Source organism: Orcinus orca, chromosome 4 (genome assembly GCF_937001465.1).
Source record: "Orcinus orca chromosome 4, mOrcOrc1.1, whole genome shotgun sequence".
In the NCBI taxonomy this organism is placed as follows: domain Eukaryota; kingdom Metazoa; phylum Chordata; class Mammalia; order Artiodactyla; family Delphinidae; genus Orcinus; species Orcinus orca.
In genome coordinates, this window is record NC_064562.1 from 9,630,851 (window position 1) to 9,658,667 (window position 27,817).

The 27,817-nt window shown below is 39.8% G+C and overlaps 1 protein-coding gene across 1 annotated transcript in view; it reads left to right on the plus strand.

Annotated features, from left to right (window-relative positions):
• LOC101283563 (probable E3 ubiquitin-protein ligase HERC6) overlaps positions 1–27,518 on the plus strand; it is a 45,339-nt gene extending 17,821 nt beyond the window's left edge. The window contains 15 exon segments of the mRNA XM_049709343.1: positions 2,899–3,088; positions 6,888–6,993; positions 6,995–7,040; positions 11,195–11,222; positions 11,225–11,307; positions 11,639–11,686; positions 11,915–11,989; positions 19,199–19,357; positions 20,529–20,531; positions 21,435–21,577; positions 23,062–23,111; positions 23,114–23,228; positions 24,120–24,130; positions 24,425–24,496; positions 25,605–27,518. Of these exon segments, the coding sequence (XP_049565300.1) occupies positions 2,899–3,088; positions 6,888–6,993; positions 6,995–7,040; positions 11,195–11,222; positions 11,225–11,307; positions 11,639–11,686; positions 11,915–11,989; positions 19,199–19,357; positions 20,529–20,531; positions 21,435–21,577; positions 23,062–23,111; positions 23,114–23,228; positions 24,120–24,130; positions 24,425–24,496; positions 25,605–25,828 (1,353 nt within the window). The 3' untranslated portion in view covers positions 25,829–27,518.
• The last annotated feature ends 299 nt before the right edge of the window (positions 27,519–27,817 follow it).

Here is a 27,817-nt window from a genome sequence, read left to right on the forward strand (position 1 = left end):
AGAGGCATAACTTATGAAAAGAGTACTAGCTTGGGATTCATATGTTTTGGGACCTACCGATTAAGAATAGACAGATTAACAGAAAAGAGAAGTTCTACTTGTGAAGAGCAGCTAGGAATGAGGGTTTATATACCAACTTTAGGGAAGGGGGAGAAATAAATGAAACAATTTCCATTGGGAGACAGATGGGCATTTAGGGGGACACATGGAAGATAGGATAGCTTGTGATAAGGTTTGTTTCTGCAATTTCTCATCCAAGTGCAAGTGCGGGGTCTTTTTCCTGGCAGTGAAGCTCGCTCGCCTGCCCACCCAGGAGAGGATTTATAGCTGCTTCAGTCTTCGAAGCCTCTGCCTTTAGTTAGATGAGAAAAGCTCTGAAGGCTTCTTTCCACAACAGCTGTATCTCTGACGTCTTCAGTTGAAAATCATCTTTATACCGTTTGGGGTCCCTACATTTGGAAGGGAAAGGGGGAGAGTGTTCCTTAATATGCAGTAGAAACTTTTTATTTATTTACTTTTAAAAATATTTATTTATTTATTTATATTTTATTTGTCTGCGTCAGGTCTTAGTTGCGGCATGTGGGATCCAGTTCCCTGAACAGGGATCAAACCTGGGCCCCCTGCATTGGGAGCGCTTAGTCTTACCCATGGGGCCACCAGGGAAGTCCCTATTTTTATTTTAAAGATGAAAAAGTAAGAATAGTAAATGTGATCAGGTATATTTTTAAAATAAATATTTAGGTTATGTGGGAGATCACTTGGGGTGCTATTCCCAGTGTGAGTTCTAAGAAACATTAGTTTCACAGAATGCTCTATGAAGAGGGGTTCTTAGTGAAGCAGCTTTAGGAACACCGCATACTATTAGGGAGTCGTGATGCACGTAAGTAAATCAAAGACTCTATGATGTCATATACTGAAAGAAATCTAGCTTTTTTGACCCTATTTTTCTCAAAGTTATTTGACTTTGTGACGCTATTTTCCCATGTACACCTACTAGCATTCCGCAGAAGTCATGTTCTTCTGGATATATGAAGAAACAAATTGTAAGAACATCAGTGTAATACTAGTATACAGTACTTCACAGTTTATCGTTGCATGTATCATCTAACAATGCTTAGGACATGTGGAGGCAGATACTCACAGTTAAGAGTATCTAAGGTCTGTTAGAGAGAATACATAAGCTGTTGGTTCAGAAACCACCCCCTGTGCTCAGAGGACAAGGAAGGACTGAAGAAAGAGGCAGCCCCTCCAGATTGGAAGGTAGCAGGTTTAATAAGCAAGGGAACTTACAAGGCTTGTCTTGGGTGGCCGCAAGATGAGTAGATCTGCACCCGCCCGCCCGAATCCTGAAGTTCATATAGAGGCATTAACTGCTGGGTTCAGTCACGTATACTGTCCACATAGTCTCGGCAACACCTTACTCTCTCAAGGCTGCATCCTTGGAACAGCTCCCACTATGGGAACAGTGGGCAGAGCAGGCATTCCAAACAGACGGGAGTGGGTGAGGACCATGTGATTGCCCAGGTCCAGCTTGAGGGTCAACATCCTCTTGATTACCTCCTCCAAACATAAGCTTCTCCAGACAACTTCCAAATCTCAATGGCCGATTCACACAGTGAAGATTTTTTTTTTTTTCCTCACACCAAAGTCCAAAGAGGGTTGCTATAGGAGGCACCTGTAGGGAAGGAAAAAAATTACTTTTGCTCTCCTTACCTTAGTTTCATTGGCTGGGGCCTCACAGATTACACTGAGAAAATACAGAAGAACAAGAGAAAAACAGGTTTATTAACATGTGCATCCCACTTATACATGGAAATACTCAGTGATGAGTAACTTTAAGGACTGGTTAGAACTTGGGCTTCTAAAGCATCTTAGTGAAGAACAGTAATTTTGTAGAGAAGCGAGAAGACAAAAGATATGGACTTTGAGCTTCTGGGTTGGCAAATGGTGGGAAGGAAAATACATGAAGAAAGCAATGGTGGCTAAGGGCTAGTTAGTGAGGTTTGCGGTGTAGAGCCTTCCTCAGCGCCAGCTCATCTCTGCTAGTCAGGTTGTTATCCCCTTCCTGGGATGGGAAGCTGGGGACAGGAGGGCACCTTCACAAGGGGAATTTATGTTCTGTTTTCAGGTAGATGGGAGAGGCCAGAGAGCTCATTCCACGTCTGCTTTTTCTCCCTTGCCTTCAGCTTAAAATAACCCTCGTGTTGGAGTGGCATATCTGGGGGTGGCAAATTCTACCACCCTTCCCCCCCTCTGCCCAGGTTCATTCCGGGCTGACTCAGGCTCCTTTCTGTCATTCTAGGCCCCAGGGCCACGAAATTCTCCAGTAGGTCTTTTGTGTTGGTTGGCAGATGGGGAAAGAGGGTATGAAAGGTCACATGGGGGGCTTTAGGGGCCAAGCCTGGAAGTGTCACACATCGCCTTCCCTCACATTCTGTTAGCTAGAACCCGGTTGCATGGGCCCACCTAACTGCAGGGGAGGCTGGGCAATGCCATCTGCCCGCGAGCCCCGGAGGAAGATGACATAGGGTTGGCGAGGTGAACGTATGGCATTTTCTCTGCCACAGTAGAATTTTAGGTCAGAGAGATCTAGATATGGATCCCTTCTGATTGAGCAACCGTTCGTTATGATTCATTCAGTAGGTCCCGGCGTGTGATTTCACTTTATTTCTTTCATTCACCCCAATATAAAATAGGGTGGATGGTTCTCACATACTACTTCAGGGGCATTTGGGAAACAAGGAGTGATGGAGTTTGAATAGTAGGTTTCGGGAAAACTAAATGATTATTCCATTTGGAACATAGTGGACATGACACCTCTGGTCCCATAGCTTCTTTCTTGCAATACTCTGTGTCTAATATATCCTGGGCCTCTCCCTGATCCTGTTTCAACCACAGATAACAACACGTCTCAGGGATCCTCTGCTCAACACTCTTCCATATTGTTCTCCACACCAAGAAACTTTATCGGTCTTCCTTCTGCTCCCAGAGTGTCCTGTCATGCATGATCCTAAGAACTGGATGACTCTGGTGGTCCCGTTCGCAGAGGCTGTTCATAACATGACTGGCCAATCTTCACAAGTCCTGAGTAAGTGTGATTACCTTTATGTCACTTTATCCGTATTCTCAATAGAGAGTCACTGTCTAAAGTAGAAGTTGTAGCAAAGTTTAGATAGACTGCAAAATACTACACAAATGTTTGAATATGTGGTATGTGCATTATTGAAAAGATTAACCTAAAGCTATCGTCAAATCCAAGTTTGTGTGCCTGACGCACAGTGAGGCCAAACAAACTGAAGCACTGGAGTTTGGGGCAGAGGAAGGTTTATTTCAAGTGCCAAACAAGGAGAACGGGCAGTTTATGCTCAGAAGACCTGAACTCCCTGATGGGTCTCAGGGAAGAGTTTCTAAAGGCAAATTTTCAGGGAGGGCTGCAGAGGGTGTGACTTTCTTCTGACTGGTTGGTGGTGAGGTAACAGGATGGTGCTCTGGGAATCTCAGTCATCAGCTTTCTGGTTGTAACCAGTCTGGGGTTCCAGTGCTTATGGTCAGCCTGAAGTTACCATCCTCCACCTGGGGTGGGGTCTTAGTTCCTGTAGAAGCACTCAGAGATATGTGTCAGACTGTCTTGTATATCCCTCGAGGAGGAACCAGGACCCTGCCCCATCTCTGCACTATTGTTTCCGGACTGGCTTTCCTTCCTTTCTGCATTCTCTTACTTCCTAATTAGTAACAGTGTGAATCTGCCCTTTGGAACCCAGGGAAGGTCTCGGAGGTTGAAGCCTTTTTCCTACAATCAAGAAACAGGAGGCACGGGAAAGCCTTTTGTACCTGGGAGCGCCCCACAGGGTCCTGCTCGGTTTCAAAGCTATTATAATCATTACTCTATCATCACAAAGCATGTGTAATTCTTAGACTTGGTCATGGCCTTGACATCAGAATTTAATAACCATAGAGTATCCAGTCAAGATAAATCCATACTTTAAAACTTTATGTTGTTTTAAAACTTTAGACATTTTGACCAGAGGTGAGGAAAAAAATGTTTAACTTTGTGTTCTTGTTTTTTATTTTATTCAATGCCATGGGTGATCCTTTTACAACTTTGAGCTAATGTTCAAGGTCCAAAGCTTAAAAGGTGTGAAGGTGAAATGTATGGTGAATCATAAGCTACCTAGTTCCCCTCCCAGAAAGCAGTTACAGAGTAGAGTTTCTTGTGTAACCTTTGAAAGATATTCTCTCTCTATAAAACATATAGAAACAATAATTCTTTTTAAAAATGGTAGCATACATTCTTTGGCAACTTGCTTTTTTTCACTAAACCGTATATCTTGGAGATCATCATGTTACAGGACCTATACGACTGCCTCATTCCATTTAATGGTTGAGTAGTATTCTATTGGGAGGATATACATAAATTTTTGCTATTATAACAGTTCTAACATGCATTTCTTTGTATGTACATAAATTTACACGGGCAGGGAAATGTCCAGAAAGCAGAATTACTGGGTCAAATTGTATGTGCGTTTTAAATCTTGAGAGATTTTGCCAAATGACCCTCCACAGAAGTCAGGGCCACCATGTTGTCCAGCTTTAAGTGGTTACCATTCACATTGTCACCCTTGGAATTGGGCAACATAGCTCTGACAGAAGATGTACCAGTTTACACTTAATCAATAAATATGAGAGCATCAGCCCACACACTTCTCCACAGTGTGAACCAAACTTTGGTCTATACCATTCTGAAAAGAAGAATCTCTCTCTTTTTTCTTGGGCAGGCCACGCTCCTTGTGGGATCTTAGTTCCCCGACCAGGGATCAAACCTGGGCCCTCTGCAGTGGAAGTGTGGAGTCCTAATCACTGGACAGCCAGGGATTTCCCAAGAATCTCTCTCTCTTTTTTTTTTTTTTTAAATTTATTTTCTTTTGCTGCATTGTGTCTTCATTGCTGCCCGTGGGCTTTCTCTAGTTGCGGCAAGCAGGGGCTACTCTTTGTTGCGGTGCACGGGCTTCTCATTGCAGTGGCTTCTCTTGTTGTGGAGCACGGGCCTTAGGCATGTGGGCTTCAGTAGCTGTGGCACGCAGGCTCAGTAGTTGTGGCTCATGGGCTCTAGAGCACAGGCTCAGTAGTTGTGGCACATGGGCTTAGTTGCTCCGCAGCATATGGGATCTTCCCAGACCAGGGATCAAACCTGTGTCCCTTGCATTGGCAGGTGGATTCTTAACCACTATGCCACCAGGGAAGTCCCCAAGAATCTCTTAATTTGAATTTTCTCATTATGAATGAAGTTGTGCTGGTTTTCCTATATTCAGTTCCATTTGTACATCATATTCTAGAAACTGTCTGTTCTCCCCCTTACCTAGTTTTCCATTTGTTGTTAGTATCTTTCTTTTTTATTTAGAAGCTTTTAAACTACTAAGACAATTCTTTTTTTTTTGCCACATCTTCCCATATCACTTATTTATTTAATTTTTTAAATTAATTTTTATTGGAGTATAGTTGCTTTACAATGTTGTGTTAGTTTCTGCTATACAGAAAAATGAATCAGCTATACATATACGACAATTCTTTATCCATAGTATGAGTTGCAATTTTTTTCTTTAGGTTACTAAAATTTTTTTATTTTGTTGTATTTTTGCAATGCATAATTATTTTTAAACATTTTTATGCAGCCTACTATATTAACATTTTCTTTTATGGTTTCTGAATTTGGGTCCTACCTCAAAAAGTTTACCTCATGATGAAATTTAAAGATTTCCCGTGCTCCTATTAGAATTTTTATTGTTTCATTTTTTAAGTTGATTTTTATTGGAGTATAGCTGATTTATAATGTTGTGTTAGTTTCTGCTGTACAGCAAAGTGAATCAGTTATATATATATACATATATCCACTCTTTTTTAGATTCTTTTCCAATACAGGTCATTCAGAGTACTGAGTACAGTTCCCTGTGCTATCCAGTAGGTCCTTATTAGTTATCTATTTTATATATAGTAGTGTGTATGAGTCAATCCCAATCTCCCAATTTATCCCTCCCCCACATTGTTTCATTTTTATGTTTAAATCTTTGAACTATATGGAGTTTATCTTGATTAAACTTCATTTTTTTCAGATCAGTTTCCAGTTGTCACACATTTATTAAATGATCTGTTTCATTCCCCACTCATATGCAATGCCACCTTCATCATATACTAAAGTCTCATGTGTATTTGGGTCCATTTGTGAAGTCTCTGCTAAATTAATCTCCCTTTCATGCATCTGGGTCATACTATTTTAGTTACATTAGTTTGAAAATATATTTTAACACTTGATATATTTGTTTTTGAGAATTGTCTTTTAAAGGTACAAAAATTCAGTTTGTAACCTCAGTGATATTAAAATATTGTTGCTGAGGTAATTTAAAAATATATCCATCTATACAAGGTGCTCATACAGTCTGAAAACATAGATAATATTATTTTATTTTTTACAGATTAAAAATGTCCTTGATGACATTATATGTCTTGAGTGTATGTGTGTGTGTGTATGTGTTTGTATTTGTTTATTCACCTATGTATGTTTTCAGACTTTATAGATACACTATGGAAGTTTCAGTTTGAAAATCATGAAGTCAATCAAGTAATCAAGCATAAATATGAACTATCAACAAATTTTTTCAGAAACCTGGATTTGAGCTTTTAATTCCAAAGATACTTAATCAGGGAAAAAAAATTTTTCTCCAGATCTGTGAGTAATAAATGTTGTCCAGGATGTTATCCTTCTCAAAGATATTTTATGGATTATGCCATCAGAAATGGAAAATATGATCTATTTTTTACATTAAAGAACTTAGAAGCTGAGGGAGTTTTTTGGGGGGGTGCATATTTATCATGGCTGATTTTACACCCCTCAGAGCAGTGTTGGGCATCTTTGCAAGCATCCTCTCTCAACACGCTGGTCCAGATGCTTAAAACTGCCATCGCCTCTCACCTGTTTTGTTGGACTGAAACCATTCAGTCACCACAATGTTAAAGCTCTTCTAGAAGTGATGAAAGAAGTGTATAAGGTAAGGGTTCATTTAAAGGACTGTATATGCCATTTAACTAAATCAAGATCCCTTAGTTGTTAGTCATTTGGAGGCTTGTTTTGTTTTATTTTGCACATCAAGAACGAAAATATTTTATTTAGCCCTTAATAATTCAGAATTTTGCTTGTTTTGCTAACTGGATAAACTCTGGTGGAATATGTTACATATTATATATAATATATTAGAGGCACAAATACTCAGGAGAATGATTCAGCATTTTCATAATAGAACATAATCCAGAAGTAACCTAAAGCTACTAATAAACCTGATGGTTATTGGAGGATAGGGAGGAGCCAGAGCATTTTAAATAAAATAATTAAATTGATATTGTTCAGTTGAAAAATAATTAGCTAAAGTAAGATGCTTTTATAAATATAAATTGCTCAATTGGCAATCAAAGCAAATTTCACCACAAAATATCAATCTCAATAGGAGAAAATATGTACAAAAGTTAGTGCTGGGACTTCCCTGGTGGCGCAGTGGTTTAGAATCCGCCTGCCAATGCAGGGGACACGGGTTTGATCCCTGATCCGGGAAGATCCCACATGCTGTGGAGCAACTAAGCCCGTGCGCCACAACTACTGAGCCTGGGCTCTAGAGCCCGCGAGCCACAACTACTGAGCCCACGTGCCACAACTACTGAAGCCCACGTGCCTAGAGCCTGTGCTCCACAAGAGACACCACCTCAATGAGAAGCCCGTGCACCGCAACGAAGAGTAGCCCCTGCTCACTGCAACTAGAGAAAAGCCCGTGCGCAGCAACGAAGACCCAACACAGCCCCAAATAAATAAATACATTTATTAAAAAAAGAAGTTAGTGCTTTTCAGAAGTAATAATGCACTGATATTTCTAAAGTAGTGTATTTCTTCCCATCTTTACTGAGATATAACTGATATAGAACATTGTGTAAGTTTAAGGTGTACAACGTGTTGATTTGATACACTTATGTATTATAAAATGCTTAGACATTACAAAATGATTACCACCATAGCTTTAGCTAATACCTCCATCACCTCATATAGTTACCATTTTTTACTGTGGTGAGAACACTTAAGATCTACTCTCTTAGCAACTTTCAACTATATAGTACAGTATTGTTAACTACAATATAATCACCATGCTGTACATTAGATCCACAGAACTTATTCATCTTATAACTGGAAGTTTGTACCCTTTGACCAACATTTCTCCATCCCCCCCCACAACTCTGGAAACTACCAATCTACTCTGTTTCTCTGAGTTTAGCTTTTTTAGATTCCATGTATAAGTGATAACCTACTGTATTTGTCTTTCTCTGTTTGACTTATTTCACTTAGCATAATGTCCTCACGTTCCGTCCATGTTGTTGCAAATGGCAGGATTTCCTTGTTTCTCATGGCTGAATAATATTCCAGTGTGTGTGTGTACACCATATCTTCTTTATCCATTCATCTGTCCATGGACACTTAGGTTGTTTCCCTGTCTTGACTATTCTAAATAATGCTGCAATGAACATGGGCTGTAGGTATCTCTTTGAGATTGTGATTTCATTTCCTTTGGATATATACTCAAAAGTGGGATTGCTGGATCATATGGTAGTTCTAGTTTTAATTTTTTAAGGAAGCTCCATACTGTTTTCCATAGTGGCTGCACCAATTTACATTCCCACTAACAGTGCACAAAGGTTCCCTTTTCTCCACATCCTCACCAGCACTTATCTTTTGTCTTTTTAATGATAGGCATTCTAACAGGTATGAGGTGATACCATATTGTGGATTTGATTTGCACTTCCCTGATGATTCGTGATGTTGAGCACCTTTTCATGTACTTGTTAGCCATCTGTATGTCTTTTTTGAAAAAATATCTGTTCAGTTCCTCTGCCCATTTTTTAATTGGATTGTTTGATTTTTTTCCCTGTTATATGACTTCTGTATATATTTTGGATATCAATCCTTTATCAAATATATGGTTTGCAAATTGTTTCTCCCGTTCCATAGGTTGCCTTTTCATTTTGTTGATTGTTTCTTTTGCTGTGCAGAAACTTTTCAGTTTGATGTAGTCTCATTTATTAATTATTGTTTTTGTTGTTTGTGCTTTTGGTGTCATATCCAAAAAAATCATTGCCAAGACCAATGTCAAGGAGCTTTCCCCTGATGTTTTCTTCTAGGAGTTTTATGGATTTAGGTCTTCTGCTTAAGTCTTTAATCCATTTCAAGATAATTTTTCTGAGTGGTGTAAGATTGGGGTTCAATTTCATTCTTCTGCGTGTGGTTATCCAGTTATGCCAGTTGCATTTATGGAAGAGATTATTCTTTCCACAGAGAGTATTCTTGGCTCCATTGTCAAATACTAGTCAATCAAATATGTAAGAGTTTATTTCTGGGCTCTTGTTTCTGTTCCATAGGTCTATTTGTTTGTTTTTCTGCCAGTACCATACTGTTTTGATTATTATAGCTTTGTAGTATAGCTGTAAATCAGAACATGTGATACTTCCAGCTTTGTTCTTCTTTTCAGGATTGATTTGTTTATTCAGGGTCTTTTGTGGTCTCATACAGATTTTAGGATTTTTTTTTTCTATTTTGTGAAAAATGCCATTAGAATTGTGAGAGAGATTGCATTGTGTTTATAGATGGCTTTAGGTAGTATGGACATTTTAACAATGCTCTCCCAATCCATGAACATTGGATATCTTTTCATTTATTTGTGTTTTCTTCAATTTCTTTCATCATAATCTTATAGCTTTCAGTGTACAGATCTTTCACCTCCTTGGTTAAATTTTTTCCTAAGTATTTCATTGTTTTTGATGCTTTTGTGAATGGCCAGTTAGAGTTTTAAGAAGACAAATAAGAATCCTGAGGAGTCAAATATTTTTAAAAGTAAAAGGGAAATGTTTGACATAAAATAATTGGAGAGAAGACTTAAAAAGATGTTTGGTAATGGACTCCTTTTGTTTAGAAAAAGTGGACATTACAATTTGTAGTTTCATCATATTTTTCATTCTTGATATTAGTTATATATATCTTTTTTTTTTTTTTGGTTCAGTCTTACCAAGAAGGTTTTTTGTAAGACCCAACCTTTTAATTTGTTGATCTTCTCTCCTATATATCTGCTTTTTATTTCCTTAATTTACATTTGTAGATTTCTTATTTCCTGCCTTCTATCTCTTGGATTAATTTGGATTAATTGGATGTGATGGAGGCTTATTTATAACATTGATTTTCTAGCATTGCTTCTTCTGGGAAGCCTTCTTGAGCGCCTTAAGTCCTTCTCCAATCAAAACTGTATCCTAGGTGCCTGATTACTTGTTTGTACCTACTAGATCATGGGTTGGCAATCTATGCCCACGGGCAGCCTCCTGTTTGTTTGTTTTTCTTTTTCTGTACGCGGGCCTCTCACGTTGCGGAGCACAGGCTCCAGACGTGCAGGCTCAGCGGCTATGGCTCACAGCCCAGCCGCTCCGCGGCATGTGGGATCTTCCCGGACCGGGGCACGAACCCACATCCCCTGCATTGGCAGGCGGACTCTCAACTACTGCGCCACCAGGGAAGCCTGCCTCCTGTTTTTATACAGAAAATTTTATTGAGGCACATCTGTACTCACTTATTTACTTATTGTCTAAGGGTGTTTCGTGTTACAAAATGGCAGGGTTGAATAGTTGCACCAGAAACTGTATGATCCCAAGCTCAAAATATTTACTATCTGAATTTAAGAGTTTGCTGACTACTCTTCTAGACAGTAAGCGATGTATAAACCACGACAACTTTTAGCATATGTTTTGTCTCATGACTGATAAATAGTGTGTGCTAAATTAATATTCATTAATTCATAGAGAAAGGGATGAATTTGTCAAAAGTACCTTAGATTGTTTTGTGCTTTTATCCTCAGTATCTAGAAACTGTTTCTAGTGAACCTGTGCCCTGGGAATTGGTTTACTAATCTCCACTGGCAATGTTTTACATCTTTTACAATATTTGTAAAAATTGGAGAAATTATGGATCAAAACATGGAAGTTTTCTAGAACTCTATTTCATCATTGACCAATGTATTGGGTTTATAGAGCTCTATTCTAATTATCTATATGCTAGCCATATATAAAAATAGATGAAATCACTTATTGATAGAAAATGAAAATCACAGGTCATATTCTCTTTAAGGTAAACAAAGCTAATTGTCAACTACCAGAAATACTTTCAACATAAATGAACTATCCATTTTGTTGAACTTTTATGAAGAGAGAAGAAGAGTGATCTGTAGGGATAAAAACCTGGTAAGAATATCATTTTTACTTTCTGAAGTTTTTCATACTTTAAAGGGGGAACACATTAGTAGCTAGGTAGGTATCTTTTTTGATAAATTAATATTTGAAAATTTCCTCATTGCAGTGCTGAATTTGCTAAAGTAGATGATCATGGAAAACTTAAACACCTTTCAGTCACAAAACAAATGCATTTTCCTAGAAATTTGTTTCTAGTTAATATAGATTCTTACAAATTCTAAAAAGTGTGGAAGTAAATAATTAAAGGTGGTGAGGTAAAGGAATGAATGAAGTTTTCCTTTTCTTTCGATTATAAAAACTGTTATCTTTTTTTAATTATTAGATACCTACAGAAAACCTCAGTCCCATTATTTTCAGTGATTTTCCATTTGTCTTTTGTGTTTTTTTGTTTTTGTTTTTTGTTTTTTGTTTTTGGCGGTGTGTGGGCCTCTCACTGTTGTGGCCTCTCCCGTTGCGGAGCACAGGCTCCAGACAGGCAGGCTCAGCAGCTGTGGCTCACGGGCCCAGCCGCTCTGCGGCATGTGGGATCTTCCCGGACCGGGGCACGAACCCGTGTCCCCTGCATCAGCAGGTGGACTCTCAACCACTGCGCCACCAGGGAAGCCCTCCATCTGTCTTTAATTTGCTCTCCAAAATTAAATTATTGCAAGCTGATTCCCATATAAAAATGCTGGTATGTATGTCTTACTTTTTTATTATGTAAAATGTTCAAACATATACAAAATATAGATAATGCTGTATTAAACCACAGCACAAATTTTCAGCCATCATTAACATTTTGCCATACTTTCTTCATTTATCATTTTTGTTATTTTTGTAATTGTTACTATTTTTGCTAAAGTATAATATTTTAAAGCAAATCCCAGGCCCAATTTCTTTTCACCTCGCCATACTTCAGTACATTATTGTTGCTTCACTTTTGTTCCTGCTGAGATTAATCAGTGGGTTCAGGTAGTGAACACATTCTTCCACTGTAATATTTCCCATCAACCTTTTTATAAATAATTAAATCACAGTTGGTGTACAATATTATATAAGTTACAGGCATACAATATAATGATTCACAATTTTTAAAGGTTATACTTTATTTATAGTTCTTATAAACTATTGGCTATATTCCCCATGTTGTACAGTATATGCTTGTAGCTTATTTTATATCTAATGATTTGTGCCCCTTACTCCCCTACCCCTATATTACCCCTCCCTGCTTCCCTCTCCCCACTGGTAACCACTAGTTTGTTCTCTCTATCTGTGAGTCTGCTTCTTTTCTGTTTTATTCACTAGTTTGTTGTATTTTTTAGATTCCATATATAAGTGATATCATTCAGTATTTGTCTTTCTCTGTCTGACTTCCTTCACTTAGCATAATGCCCTCCAAGTCCATCCATGTTGCTGCAAATGGCAAGATTTCGTTCTTTTTTATGGCTCATTAGTATTCCTTTGTATATATATACCACATCTTTCTTATCCATTCATCCATTGATGGACACAGGTTGCTTTCATATATTGGCAATTGTAAATAATGCTGCTATGAGAAGAGTTAACACCTGTCCTTCTCAAACTACTCCAAAAAATTGCAGAGTAAGGAACACTTCTGAACTTATTCTATGAAGCCATCATCACCTTGATACCAAAACCAGACAAAGATACCACAAAAAAAGAAAATTACAGGCCAATATCACTGATGAACATACATGCAAAAATCCTCAACAAAATACTAGCAAACCAAATCCAACAATATATTAAAAGGATCATACACCACGATCAAGTGGGATTTATCCCAGGGATGCAAGGATTTTTCAGTATACACAAATTAATCAGTGTGATATACCACATTAACAAATTGAAGAATAAAAGCCATCTGGTCATCTCAATAGATGCAGAAAGAGCTTTTGATAAAATTCGACATCCATTTATCATAAAAACTCTCCAGAAAGTGGGCATAGAGGGAACCCACCTCAACTTAATAAAGGCCATATATGAAAAACCGACAGCTAACGTCATACCCAATGGTGAAAAGCTGAATGCATTCTCTTTAAGAACAGGAACAAGGCAAGGATGCCCACTCTCACTACTTTTATTCAATATCATTTTGGAAGTCCCAGCAGCAGCATCAGAGAAGAAAAAGAAATAAAAGGAATCCAAATTCCTTTGGAAAGGAATAAGTAAAACTGTCACTGTTCGCGCATGACATGATGCTATACATAGAAAATCCTAAAGATGCCACCAAAAAACTATTAGAGCTCATCAATGAATTCAGTAAGGTTGCAGGATACAAAATTAATATACAGTAATCTGTTGCATTTTTATACACTAACAACGAACTATCAGAAAGAGAAATTAAGGGAAGAATCCCATTTACATCAAAAAGAATAAAAAGCTAGGAATAAACCTACCTAAGGAAGCAAAATACCTATACTCTGAAAAGTGTAAGACGTTGATGAAAGAAATCAAAGATGTCACAAACAGATGGAAAGATACACTGTGTTCTTGGATTGGAAGAAAATCAATATTGTTAAAATGACCATACTAACCAAGGCAATCTACAGATTTAATGCAACCCTTATCAAAATACCAATGGCATTTTCCACAGAACTAAAACAAGTAATTTTAAAATTTGTATGGAAACACAAAAGACCCCTAATAGCCCAAACAATCTTGAGAAAGAAGAACAGAGCTGGAGGAATCATGCTTCCTGACTTCAGACTATTCTACAAAGCTACAGTAATCAAACCAGTATGGTACTGGCACAAAAACAGACACATAGCTCAATGGAACCAAATAGAGAGCTCAGAAATAAACTCACACACTTATGGTCAGTTAATTTATGACAAAGGAGGCAAGAGTATACAATGGAGAAAAGACAGTCTCTTTAATAAGTAGTGCTGGGAAAACTGGACAACTATATGTAAAAGAATGAAATTAGAACACTCCCTAACACCATACACAAAAATAAACGCAAAGTGAATTAAAGACCTAAATGTAAGGCCAGACACTATAAAACTCTTAGAGGAAAACATAGGAAGAACACTCTTTGACATAAATCACAGCAAGATATTTTTTGACCCACCTCCTAGAGTAATGAGAATAAAAACAAAAATAAACAAATGGGACCTAATTAAACTTAAAAGCTTTTGCACAGCAAAGGAAACCATAAACAAGATGAAAAGACAGCCCTCAGAATGGGAGAAAATATTTGCAAACAAAACAACTGACAAAGGATTAATCTCCAAAATATGCAAACAGCTCATGCAGCTCAATATCAAAAAAAAGAAAACCCAATCAAAAAATGGTTGGAAGACCTAAATAGACATTTCTCCAAAGAAGACATACAGATGGCTGACAAACACATGAAAAGCTGCTCAATGTCACTAATTATTAGAGAAATGCAAATCAAAACTACAATGAGGTATCATCTCACACCAGTCAGAATGACCATAATCAAAAAAATCTACAAACAGTAAATGCTGGAGAGGCTGTGGAGAAAAGGGAACCCTCATGCGTTGTTGGTGGGAGTGTAAATTGATACAGCCATTATGGAGAACAGTATGGAGATTCCTTAAAAAACTAAAAATAGAACTACCATATGACCCAGCAGTCCCACTATTGGGCATATATCCAGAGAAAACCAGAATTCAAAAAGACACATGCACCCCAGTGTTCATTGCAGCACTATTCACAGTAGCCAGGGCATGGAAGCAACGTAAATGTCCATCAACAGAGGAATGGATGAAGAAGATGTGGTACATATGTACAATGGAGTATTACTCAGCCATAAAAAGGACTGAAATTGGGTCATTTGTAGAGACATGGATGGACCTAGAGACTGTCATACAGAGTGAAGTACTCAGAAAGAGAAAAAGAAATATCGTATATTAATGCATATATGTGGAATCTGAAAAAAGTGGTATAGACGATCTTATTTACAAAGCAAAAAAAAGACACAGAGGTAGAGAACAAACATATGGATACCAAGGGAGAAAGGTGGGGTTGGGATGAATTGGGAGATTGCCATATGACCCAGAAATTCCACTTCTGTGAATATAGTTGAATTTGAAAAGATACATGCATTCCACCAACCTTTAATGAATAATTTCATCCATTGCATTGTTAAAGTTTGAAAAATGGTGATATTTCTGATCTTATCATTCCTTCCAAAATTATTAACTGGAATTCTGTAAAGAACTTTTCCTTGTCAATCAGGGCCATTTAGTTACCCTGAAAAATATCAGTCATATATGAAGGTAGAATGATGCTTAATCTTTTTCCTTTAATAATTAAATGTTGCCAAATGACTGTATGTAGTGGTTGTACCAACTTATGTTGCCACCAGCAACGTATGAAAAGCCTCTTTCACACACTCTCACCGATGCAGTGTTGCTAAGCTTTGTGATCTTTTCCAGATGTGACGGCTTAATCATGACATTTCAGTTTAATTTTAATTATGTTTCTTATTATTACATAATGCCTGAATCCTATACTCTTTTTATTTATTTATTTAGTTATGGCCGCGTCAGGTCTTAGTTGCGGCATGTGGGCTCTTCGTTGCAGCGCGTGGGCTTCTGTCTAGTTGTGGCCTGCGGGCTTCTCTCAAGTTGTGGCGTGCAGGCTGCAGAGCAGGTGGGCTCTGTAGTTGTGGCGCGGGCTCCAGAGTGCATGGGCTCTGTAGTTGCAGCACGTGGGCTCTCTAGTTGTGGTGCATGGGCTCAGTAGTTGCAGCATGCAGGCTTAGATGCCCCGCGGCATGTGGGAATCCCAGTTCCCCGAAGAGGACTCGAACCCGCGTCCCCGGCATTGGGAGGTGGATTCTTAACCGCTGGACCACCAGGGAAGTCCCTGAATCCTCATACTCTTTAGCTAATATTCATTGTTCTTCTACTATGAGGAATACTGAAATTATCTAGTAACTGTTCTTTCCCACTCCCTTCATTCTCTTCCTCAATCTAGTTTTAGTTACTACTCTGTTCTTAGTGTTAGTCTTTCGATTTTCGTATTTGCTTAAGAGTCTTGGAGCTTGATTTGTAAGCTGCAAGTGGTATCTTTTCTTCCCGGATAGTGCCTGTGAGTCATTCAGTGAGTTTATGCTTTTGTTTGTTTTACATCTTTATTGGAGTATAATTGCTTTACAATGGTGTGTTAGTTTCTGCTTTTTAACAAAGTGAATCAGTTATACATATACATATGTCCCCATATCTCTTCCCTCTTGCGTCTCCCTCCCTCCCACCCTCCCTATCCCACCCCTCCAGGCGGTCACAAAGCACCGAGCTGATCTCCCTGTGCTATGCGGCTGCTTCCCACTAGCTATCTACCTTACGTTTGGTAGTGTATATATGTCCTTGCCACTCTCTCCCTTCACCCCAGCCTACCCTTCCCCCTCCCCATATCCTCAAGTCCATTCTCTAGTAGGTCTGTGTCTTTATTCCTGTCTTACCCCTAGGTTCTTCATGACATTTTTTTCCCTTAAATTCCATATATATGTGTTAGCATACGGTATTTGTCTTTCTCTTTCTGACTTACTTCACTCTGTATGACAGACTCTAGGTCCATCCACCTCATTACAGGTAGCTCAATTTCGTTTCTTTTTTTGGCTGAGTAATATTCCATTGTATATATGTGCCACATCTTCTTTATTCAGTGAGTTTATTCTGCTTCCCACTTACTCTCCCCTCTGCTGCTTCTCTCGTAGCTGTATTGTTCGACACATTTGCATGCTGTTTTATGTCTCTTATCGCCATCAGCCTGAGCTTTCAGTTATGTATCTATAATCCTCATCCCAGCCCCTACCCCCAGACATTATGCTGAAGATTTCCCAAACATTTTCTTTATTGCTGAGGCTTGTTTTCTAGGCCATTCCTCAGGAAAGGTTTGTATCTGTTTATCTATGATATTCGTACTTTAAAGACTCACACGGTGAGACGTGGAGAGGTCTGGGACATCCCATGTACAAATTGAGCCATTTCAGTTATCAAACATTTCCTTTATATACCCTATTAATTATATAGCTTACATGACATTTTCCAGTGAGCCATGCCCCATAAATCTATAAATTCCATGTTTCTTTATAATAAGCAACCTAGATGGACAAGGTCCATCCTGCTAAAAGCGTTCTGTAGATGAGGACTCTTCCTTTAGTTGAGGTTATTAGTGTCTGTCATCAGCATGTTTACAAGGAGCTTTGACTGAATCATCTCCTCTTTTGTTTCCCAGCTACCCCTTTTAAAAATTTTCCTAACATCCCTGGTAATGAGAGAAAATAGATTGTCTTTCCTTGAGAAGCCTAACTGCCCCGTAAGTGTCCTTTAAACAAGTCCTTCCCTACTTGGTACTTTCTTCTACAGCAGCGCTCTATCTAACCTATCTACTGTGTTAATGAGGGTTGAGTGGACAGTGGACCCAGGCAGGTTGCATATTATGAAGCATTAGGGAAGACTTGAGGACAAGAAAACTCTAGTTGTAGTTGTCAAGGGTGAAGTTAGAAAGCATACGCCAGAATCCTGTCTTCCAAGGGAGAGATGATGGATGTAGTCAAAATTGTAAGCTCCGAACTGTATTACCAATTCAAATGCATAAATGTAGAGAGGGGAAACCAGTACATGGAGAATGGGAGTAGAGGAACTGGAAAATAGGTTAAGCTGCAGGTTTCCAGTCCAGTTCTTGGCTAGGTGACAGAAGAGGGGCCTACAACAGGCCACATACACCTCTCCCTGCTATAGTCAGTGGAGGGCTTTGCTGGACACTCCCTGTCACTCAGAGCCACAGGACACGTTGCTCGGCAGTCAGAATCACGACGCATCCCAGAGCTGCAGACTCCCGGACCAAAGGAAGAGAAGACCCACCACCAGGAAGGACCAGAAATGGCACTTTTCCATTTCCCTGCAAACTTGGAATTTCTTTACAACAAACATTTTAAAGAACAAGCAGAAGAATCTAGGAGCATCATATATCACATTCCCAGTACTTAGTGGTGGCAGAGGTCTGGGCCAGGGCTTTCCCTAGCCTAGAGCCACAGGCACACTTGTCTCAGATGCTGGTAGAGGGCTTATATGGGCAACCACACTCAGCCTGGAAACCTGGGATAGCACAGCTGTTATCCACCTGTCTTGCTGTCACTATTGCAGGACAGGCCCCAAGAGGGTTGCATTGGTTTATAAATCCTAAATACTCCTTTACTGTCCTTGGGATAAAGCAGACGCCCTAGAGGAGTGTTGAGGTCAAAGCAAGGATAGCAAGTCCAGCACCTGATTTCTAATCCAAGGGAGTTCAGCAGAAGCAAGATTATGGGACTAAATTGGTAAGGAAATGTTGAGAATTCAGAAAAGCTACATGGAAGTACTGTACTGCGTGGCCAAGAAGAATGCTAGCTACAAAATGAGGCCATCAGTGACATCTTTTTAGGGAGTTCCCATGCAAATTCAGTAGATGGATCACAGGTATTTGAAGTAGCGGAGTGGATTTTCTCTGGGAAAGCCTTTCCTCTAGTCTTCTTGCTACAGCTGACACGTCTGAGCTCCTCCACTGCCCTTATATTTTTGAGGATTATGGTGGCAAGACTGCGAAGTGGATGACACCGGATGAATGCTTCAGCATGTTTAATACCACTGTTGCCTGTAAGGATTATGTTTCCTATGATAAGTGATCTGAGACTACTTAGCTGTACATCCATGGTGAGTAATCCCCTATATACAGTTCCTAGATGCCACAGATCCTGCCATCTCTTTATCTCCCATAATATAGATACGATGTTCTTTTCCTTAAATAATTACAATATGAGTGTATATAGCAATGGTAGGCATACATGTGTGCTATATAAAATATGTTTATTTGAAATATTAAACAATTCCTAGTATTCCTATGAGGATTCCTAAAATATTTCTTTTTCTAGGAATCAGAAGGGATAGACTGCATGGATTTTGGGCAAATAATTCTGCGAGGAAAGGATGAATCCCCTCCATTTACACTTGGAGTCAGACAGAGTCACCTAGTTGAAGATGCTCTGCGTCAGTTGAGCCAAGCTGAAGTCACTGACCTCCGGAAAACATTAGTGATGCAGTAAAAAGCCTCCTTGGATATTTTTACCAATGTGGGAGGGAAACGTTTATATAACGTAGCACAGGAAGAGCCTGTGTTTGCAACTAGAGTTATCAGCCTAATGGTTTCCAGGATTCCTTGCTTCCCCTTCAGAGAAAAGCTATGGGGTGTTTAACTGAACCCGGGGGTTATGAGTTAACTATTAGTTACCTATGGCTACAGAAATGCTGCTTAATGAACCATCCCAAGCACAGTGACTTAAAATAATAATTGTATAGATCTGCGATTCAGCTGAGGCTCTGCTAATCTAAGTTGAGCTCATCTGGGTGGCTTTGCAGGTTTTGTCTATACTTGTGTACATGTCTGCGAGTTAGCTACGGATTGGCTGATCTAGGCTAGGCCCGGCTGCGGCAGTTTGGCCCGGGGCCCTGGTTCCTACGTCTTCCATCTTCTTCCTGGGACCCGCAGACGTGTTCTCACAGCATTGTCAGAGGTACAAGACAGGAAGCCCAGTCACATGACAAACATTGCTTTAGTCAAAGCAAGTCACATGGCTGAACTCAGGTCAAGGGCTGCCAAAATATACTCAGCCTCTTTAATGAGGGGAGCTGCAAAGTCACACACAAGAGACCTGGGTCAGGGAGGGGTGAAGAATTGGGGCTGTGACTGCAGTCAGCAAGCAGCAGGTGCAACAGGTACTTATCCTACCTTTTGGCTCTAGTTTTAGTCGTAGACTTTCCAGTATATTGGTTCCAGTTCTCGGCATCCTTCACTTCACCCTTTGTGGGCATCTGTAGGGTTTTCACTGTGCGGTACCTCAGATCATTTGCCCACAGAATAATGACTAACTTTGTAGGTGAGGGCTGGCATCTGTCTAGAAGGGAGGGACTTTTCCTAATATCAGCCATGAGGGGAAGAGTTAAGTTCACAGAGAAGTCAGAACCTGAGGGTGGGCCTCAGAGAGGAGAGGTATGCTCCCCAGCATGGGACTCTAATGGAAAACACAGAAACTATTTTATAAGCCAGACTCTCTAGTTGTTGTCTCCCTCTGTACCTATTTTCCTTCAAATCTTCATTATGAGGAAATCAATAGAAAATGATTCTGCCTGCAGGAGATGACAAAGAGGTAAGAAGGCAAACTTCAAGACAAATCCAATCAAACTATAGCCTCTGAACAAGGCAAGGTTGTCAAGGCCCTTTATGAGCAGGTCCTGACCGTGGCAAAGGCGGACTTGCTAGTGTAAATGAGCAGAAATAGGAAAATCAAAAGCAAGTTTAACTTATTATTGGGATCTCTGGATGGAATGTGAGGCAGACCCTTGGAGATGATGGACAATGGCCAAGGAGTTGGTTGATCACAGTGCCAGTAAGTAAGATCTTCTAGGCAAACAGAAGAGAAAGAGAACTCTTAGTGAAGCTTGCTGAGACTTGTATTAAAAAGATAAAAAGAAACAGACAGAAAGGGAAGGATGGAAGGAGTAGTTAGAGAGGTAGTAGGAAACCCAGGACAGCACTCAACTACAAAGCCCAGAGGCAGACTTTAGAAACGAGGGACCTGTTCTTATTGACGCCCACAAGAGCATTCTGGGCAGTCAGCTCTGAAGGTTCCTACCAAGGTGTCATGCCCAGGCTGATGGGGAGGGCTGTTTATCTGAAGTCCTAATGAGGCGAGAGGCAGGAGAAACCAAATAATTGTTGACTGGAGCCCAAGTTTTAAAGCCTGAATGATGAGAGGAAGATAAACAAGATAGAAGAATTGAGGAACTTAGTGGCCCAGGGGTTTGAAGCACATCAAAATTTGGTTCAAGACACTGGTCAACATAACTGGAGAATGCTGAGCCTCGCCAGAATCCCGCTTCACTTGGTTCACGTAGCCGTGGAAGGGACCCATGCACTCACTATACAGTAATCTGACAGTAAATAGGTTCATGGCATCTGCTGCTCAGAAGCAGATTGAGGGAGAGCAGAGTACGGTTAGGTAAGGAGAGCAGATTCTGGGAATCCTGGTGATGGCAGGTTTGAAACTTTTCCGTAAAGGTCAAGGCATTATATTTTAAATCTGGACCTGGGACTGTGTTCTCTTTCCTCAGGTTGAATTTATTAAAGGAATTCGTTCTGTGGGAGAAGGGGTGAAGTCCGAGTTCTTCCACCGTATGTTTGAAGATATGACCAAGAAAGAATATGGGATGTTCATATATCCTGAAGAGGGTTCCTACGTGCAGTTTCCTGTCAATGTAAGTTTTTTATTTGTTTTCTTATGGTTTTTCAGAACAGAAAAATATACCATATACTGTAACACGAACACAACATATACTAATGTGAAATTAGGTCACATAAAGCCTTGCTACTCAAAACACTCTGCACAGCGCAGAACTCCAGTGTTACCTGGAGCTGTTAGAAAAGCAGAATCTCAGGCCCAGATCAGAACGTGTATTTTTTTTTTTTTTTTTTTGCGGTACGCGGGCCTCTCACTGCTGTGGCCTCTTCTGTTGCGGAGCACAGGCTCTGGACGCGCAGGCTCAGCGGCCATGGCTCACGGGCCCAGCCGCTCCACGGCATGCGGGATCCTCCCGGACCGGGGCACGAACCTGTGTCCCCTGCATCGGCAGGTGGACTCTCAACCACTGCGCCACCAGGGAAGCCGTGTTTTGTATCTTTCTGAGAAAGAATGAACCTCTAAAAGATAGGAATGGCCAAGGTGTGCCAGTGGTAGGATTTTTATCAATCAACAAGCTTTTGCTGACTGTTTCTTGAGGTTCCCACATTGTATTAAATATTGTAGAAGATTCAAGTTAGTGTGTAACACAGTCTCTTTCCTCTTGAAACTTTTTATATATGTAGATGGAGCGATAAGACTAAAACACCAGGAACTTCAGCAATTTTTTGAAATTATAGGCTGCTGATTTTAAGTGTAATAGTTGTTGAGAAACACGGTAGGATAGGGAAGGAAGCAGTCATGTGGGATTAGAAGCCCAGAGTTCTAGTCTTGAGTGCTGATGGCTGTGTAATTTAGCCTCTCTGAGTTTTCAGTTTCCTCACCTATAAAACAGCTGTCATAATTTCTGTTCTGCCTGCTTTCCAGAGCTGTTGTGAGATTAAAACAAGGTATATCAAAGTGTGAAGCACCATGAAAACTTTAGGGCACTATACAAATTTAAGAGATTTCATCAGGACTTTTTCCTTCCTTTCCACAGACCCTCACAGTCGACGGCCTCGGTCACCTTCCCTGACCCATATGCTTATCCCTGTAAGCACGTCTAGGTCGAGGCTGCATCACAGGGGAACAGTCCTCTGACACACACCTGACATGCCTGGTGCCCACTGCAGGTGCAGATAAAGTGTACCCTTTCTTCCTGGTGTCATTTTTGTACATGAATTTGAAGACAAAGACTGTAAAATTAAATAGTGAAAACCTTGGTTTATAAGGCTATCTGAGCATGTTTTTTCATATTCCAGATGTGCTATTAGTAACAAAATGCAAATTCATTTATTCAGTGTCCTGAACTGTTAAAATTTGTATTTTAACTTATGGAAGAAATTTACTTTGTATTATAGCCTGTGTAAGAACCTCAAATTTTGATTTTCCTGAAGCCCATTTTGTTTCTAATTTCTGACTTTTAGAAAAGGGAAGCAAACCTTTTTTTACTAATCTAATTATCCCTTTGGATTATTGATTATTTATAATACATTAAGGATTTTTTTCCTTCTCCTTTTCCCCCCTGAATTTGAGAAGAAGAGATATTTCCTCTTTGGGATGCTGTGTGGACTCTATTGTACAATTTTAACGTTGTCAACCTCCCTTTCCCACTGGGTCTGTTTAAGAAACTTCTGGACCAAGAGCCATCATTAGAAGATTTAGAAGAACTCAGTCCTCTTTTGGGGAAGTAAGTAAATATAATTGCTTTTCTAGGACTATATATGGAGTCAGTCTCAGTAGTTTAAATATAAATAATGTTATACACACAGACAAGGTCTTCAGTTTCAATAATTGTGCACGCTCTTTAGATGAATTTGAATTTTGGCATGACTTGTAATCAAGTAAACATTTAGAAATGGAGAAAAGCCAAATGCCCCTTAATTATCAACCAGCACAATAAACGGAGCTCTGGCCTGGTCTCTTGAATTTATCCAGATGGAAACAGTTGCTTTGGATAGTACATGATATTCTTAATGAGAATCATGCATGCTATATTTGTTTTAAATAAATCCTAGTTAATCATTTCATTTATTTGAATAAATCAGCGTGTCATCAACTTTATTTTTTAAGGTTTGAAAAATGCTTGTTCTAAGTTAAAAGGCAAACTATATCCTGTGAGGAAAATACTGGCAACACATATGACAGACAGACAATATCTCTGATGCATAGACATAGATATAGATATAGATATGGCTATATGTGTGTGTATATATAAAAAAATGAAAATATGCTCAACCTCTCTAGTAATCAAGAAAATGCAAATGAAAATGAGATATTTTTCTGCTTACAGATTGACAACTGTTAAAAGTTTCTTATAAAATGTAGAGTTGGCAGCAGATGGGGGGAAGTATTCTCTTCTCATGTACTGTTAGCGGAAGAATAAACTGGCTAGATTTACACCATGTGCTCTGACAGTGTAGAGCAGGGTTTTTCAACCCTGGCAATACTGATATTTTGGGCTGGATAATTCTTTGTTGTGGAGCGCTGACCTGGACATCGTAGGGATGTTTAGCAGCCTATGGGGTTGCTACCCACTAGATGCCAGTCGCAAAACTCCCTTCAGTCGTAACAACCAAAGATGTCTCCAGATTTTGCCAAATGTTCCCTGGGGGACAAAACCACCCCTGGTTGAGAATGACTGGTCTAGAGGAAGGGGCTCCTTCTTATAATTTCCACCAGGGGCAGCAGTGTCTGTGTTAGCAGTGGGTCTACCAATTAAACCATAAATAGAGGTTAATTCCAGGAAGAGGGAGTGAGTAGGTGGAGGAGAAGAAATTTACGTGGCATTTTATACATTTCTAAGTTGTCCACAACTTTTTCCATTGAACATTTATTTCTTTTGAAATTTTACAAGAATAATAAATATAATGTTTTAAACCAAATAAGTTCTAAATGATGAAGCTGATGACATTAAAGAAGTACTTGGCATACGTTTTTCTGTGAGTACTAATGAAAGCCAGATTATAGTTTAGATTTAATGGTTTTTTTTGTTTTTTTTGTTTTTTGCGGTACACGGGCCCCTCACTGTTGTGGCCTCTCTCGTTGCGGAGCACAGGCTCCGGACGCGCAGGCCCAGCGGCCATGGCTCACGGGCCCAGTCGCTCCGCGGCACGTGGGATCTTCCCAGACTGGGGCACGAACCCGTGTCCCCCGCATCGGCAGGCGGACTCTCAACCACTGCACCACCAGGGAAGCCCCAATCTTCTCTCTTAACGGGAAACTTTTGCTTCAGTCCAGTGGTTCTTTTTTTTTTTAATTTATTTAATTTATTTATTTTTGGCTGTGTTAGGTCTTCGTTGCTGCGCGCAGGCTTTCTCTAGTTGTGGCGAGCAGGGACTACTCTTCGTTGCAGTGCATGGGCTTCTCATTGCGGTGGCTTCTTTTTGCTGTGGAGCATGGGCTCTAGGCGCGTGGGCTTCAGTAGTTGTGGCACACGGGCTCAGTAGTTGTGGCTCGTGGGCTCTAGAGTGCAGGCTCAGTAGTTGTGGTGCACAGGCTTAGTTGTTCCGTGGCATGTGGGATCTTCCCAGACCAGGGCTCGAACGTGTGTCCTCTGCATTGGCAGGTGGATTCTTAACCACTGTGCTACCAGGGAAGCCCAGTCCAGTGGTTCTGTTGGCTGTACGTTCAGTGAGTTCACTTACATTTTCCTACCCCTGGCTTTTTCTTGGGCTTTCCCCCCTGCCTAGAATGGTCACCCAGCTCATCTCCTTGAGAACTGACTAGCCAGCTGTGACCTCTGAAGCTTCCCTGTCACCCCAGCCTCTCTCCCTGCCTTGAGTTAGCTCCTCATACTTCCTAGCTGAGCTAAACTAAACTTCCTTGTATCTTGCTGTTATATTTTCAGGTATATAATTTCCCCTCAACTAGATCATGAACTCACTAGATCAAGGACCAAGACCAAATGTCATGATTTTTTTTCACTCCACAGGGTCCCATGTAGTTCTCTTTGCACAAGGGGATCCAATACATATTTGTTGAGTGAAGTGACTGATTTCTTCCTTTTCATTTTAAGTTTTGCTCTTCCTGTGAACTCTCTTAACCAAAGTTTATTTCTTTTTAGTTTTTCTTACAGGAAATGAAAGGCTGCATGTAAAAAGCATACAGAAGGTGGGAATCCTATTTCGCTGTCCTGAAACTTTCAGTGAAAGAGATTTCTCAATATCACTGACATGTCATAATATTCTGGACCTCCCTAAATATTCTACAATGGAAAGAATGGAGGAAGCACTTCAAGTAGCCATCAACAGCAACGAAGGATTTATGTCACCCACGGTCACAGAGTGATAGTGACCTTTGAGAGGCTCAGATCTCAGGTTCTCTCACCCTTCGATCCTTCTGTTCTTCTTAGTACAAAGTGTTGACGGATTTTAGTTAGAATAAGTTGACAAATGCTGGGATAAACAATAACATGATGAGTCAAGGATAACATTTTTAATGAATCAACATTTCCTGATCCTTAAACTTGCTATGAGAATGCTTGCTTTTTACTGAAGTATTTCCTGAACAATAATTATCATTTAAAAATATACTAAATGTTAAAAGCTAACAGATATTTTTTAAAAACTGTACATCTAGGGGGCTTCCCTGGTGGCGCAGTGGTTGAGAGTCCGCCTGCTGATGCAGGGGACGCGGGTTCGTGCCCCGGTCCGGGAGGATCCCACATGCCGTGGAGCAGCTGGGCCCGTGAGCCATGGCCGCTGAGCCTGCGCGTCCGGAGCCTGTGATCCGCAGCAGGAGAGGCCACAACAGTGAGAGGCCCGCCTTAAAAAAAAAAAAAAAAATTGTACATCTAATAAACACTGTCTGCAAATATGAAAGACATGCTGAAGTTCAAAAAAATAAAACTATAAACTAATTCAACATGTTTTTGAGGCACATAGATATATATTTTTATATTCTGGAATGTCTCCAGAGTTTTGATTTTAGCCAAACAATCTATTTGAAAAATCTAAATGTTAAGGGATTTATTAATTTAATGAATAATGACTTATGCTCATTGCTGTGTTCCAAGAAGCATTCTTTATTTTGGTTAAAGGCTAATAAGCCCAACAAGGAACTCCCATTTAATTACAGTTGGACAAAAATGAAGAACATGAAATATGTTTTCAGCATCATGGTATAGAATGAATTAAAGGAGAGATATAAGTATGGTGGAAATGAATTTTGTGGGCCATTTCTATCTCATATTAAATTTTAAACTGTAAGCTATTCTATAAATGCCTATTGTCATCCCAAACCACACACAGAAGCCTTGTGTCAGTGGTACTTTGGGAAAGGAAGCTATGGGGTGAAGTTCCTACTGGGGTGCTGACGTGGAAAGAGGGCAGGCATCTGAGGACAGACAGAACAGACATAGAGACTGCACCAAGGACACTAGAATGTAAGGTGGTTAGTGGAAACATAAGCCCCCAGCAAATCCCCATAGCTATTTTGGATAGATCTAGTTTCTACAGTAAATGGAAGGAAGGCCCAGATGTATTCTATGTGAATTTTAAGGGAAAAGGTAACTTCTAAATCTTAGGGATCCTTAGGCCCCTGACTTTTGGGTTGTGTTTTTCAGGCCTTTCAACTCCAACATTACTTTTTCTGTGCAAATGGGTCAACTGTACTAAACATATTAAGAAGAGATAGTACCAATTCTTTATATACTCTTTCAGAAAATAAAGGTAGTGAGAACACTTCCCAATTAATTCTCTGTTGCCAGCGTTACCCTAATACCAAAACCAGATAAAGACATTACAGGCAAAGAAAACTACATGTATCTCTCATATGAACAGATACAAAAATCTTCTACAAAGTTTTAACGTGTCAAACACCTGATAAAATATAAAAAGGATACTACCTTGTGACCAACTGGGATTTAGTCCAGAAATGCATTTGAAAATCCATTATATTTCACTATAATAGAAAAAACAATCACATCATTACCTCAATAGAGGTAGAATAATACTGACAAAATTCAACAGCCACTCGTGCAGGATGAATACTCTTGGAAAACTAGGAACTTCCTCAACCTGATTACTTCATACTTAATGATGAAAGACCAAATGCTTTCCTACTAAAATTGGGAACAAGGCCAAGATGTCTGTCATCGCTTCTGTTCAACATTGTACTAGATGTACTAGTCCACACAATAAGGCAAACTAAAAAACAGAAAGGGCATAATGATTAGAAAGGAAACAGTAAAGCTATCTTATTTATAAATTACATGGGTATCCGTAGGCTATTCAAAGGGATCCATACAAAAAAACTACTAGAACTATTAAGTAAATA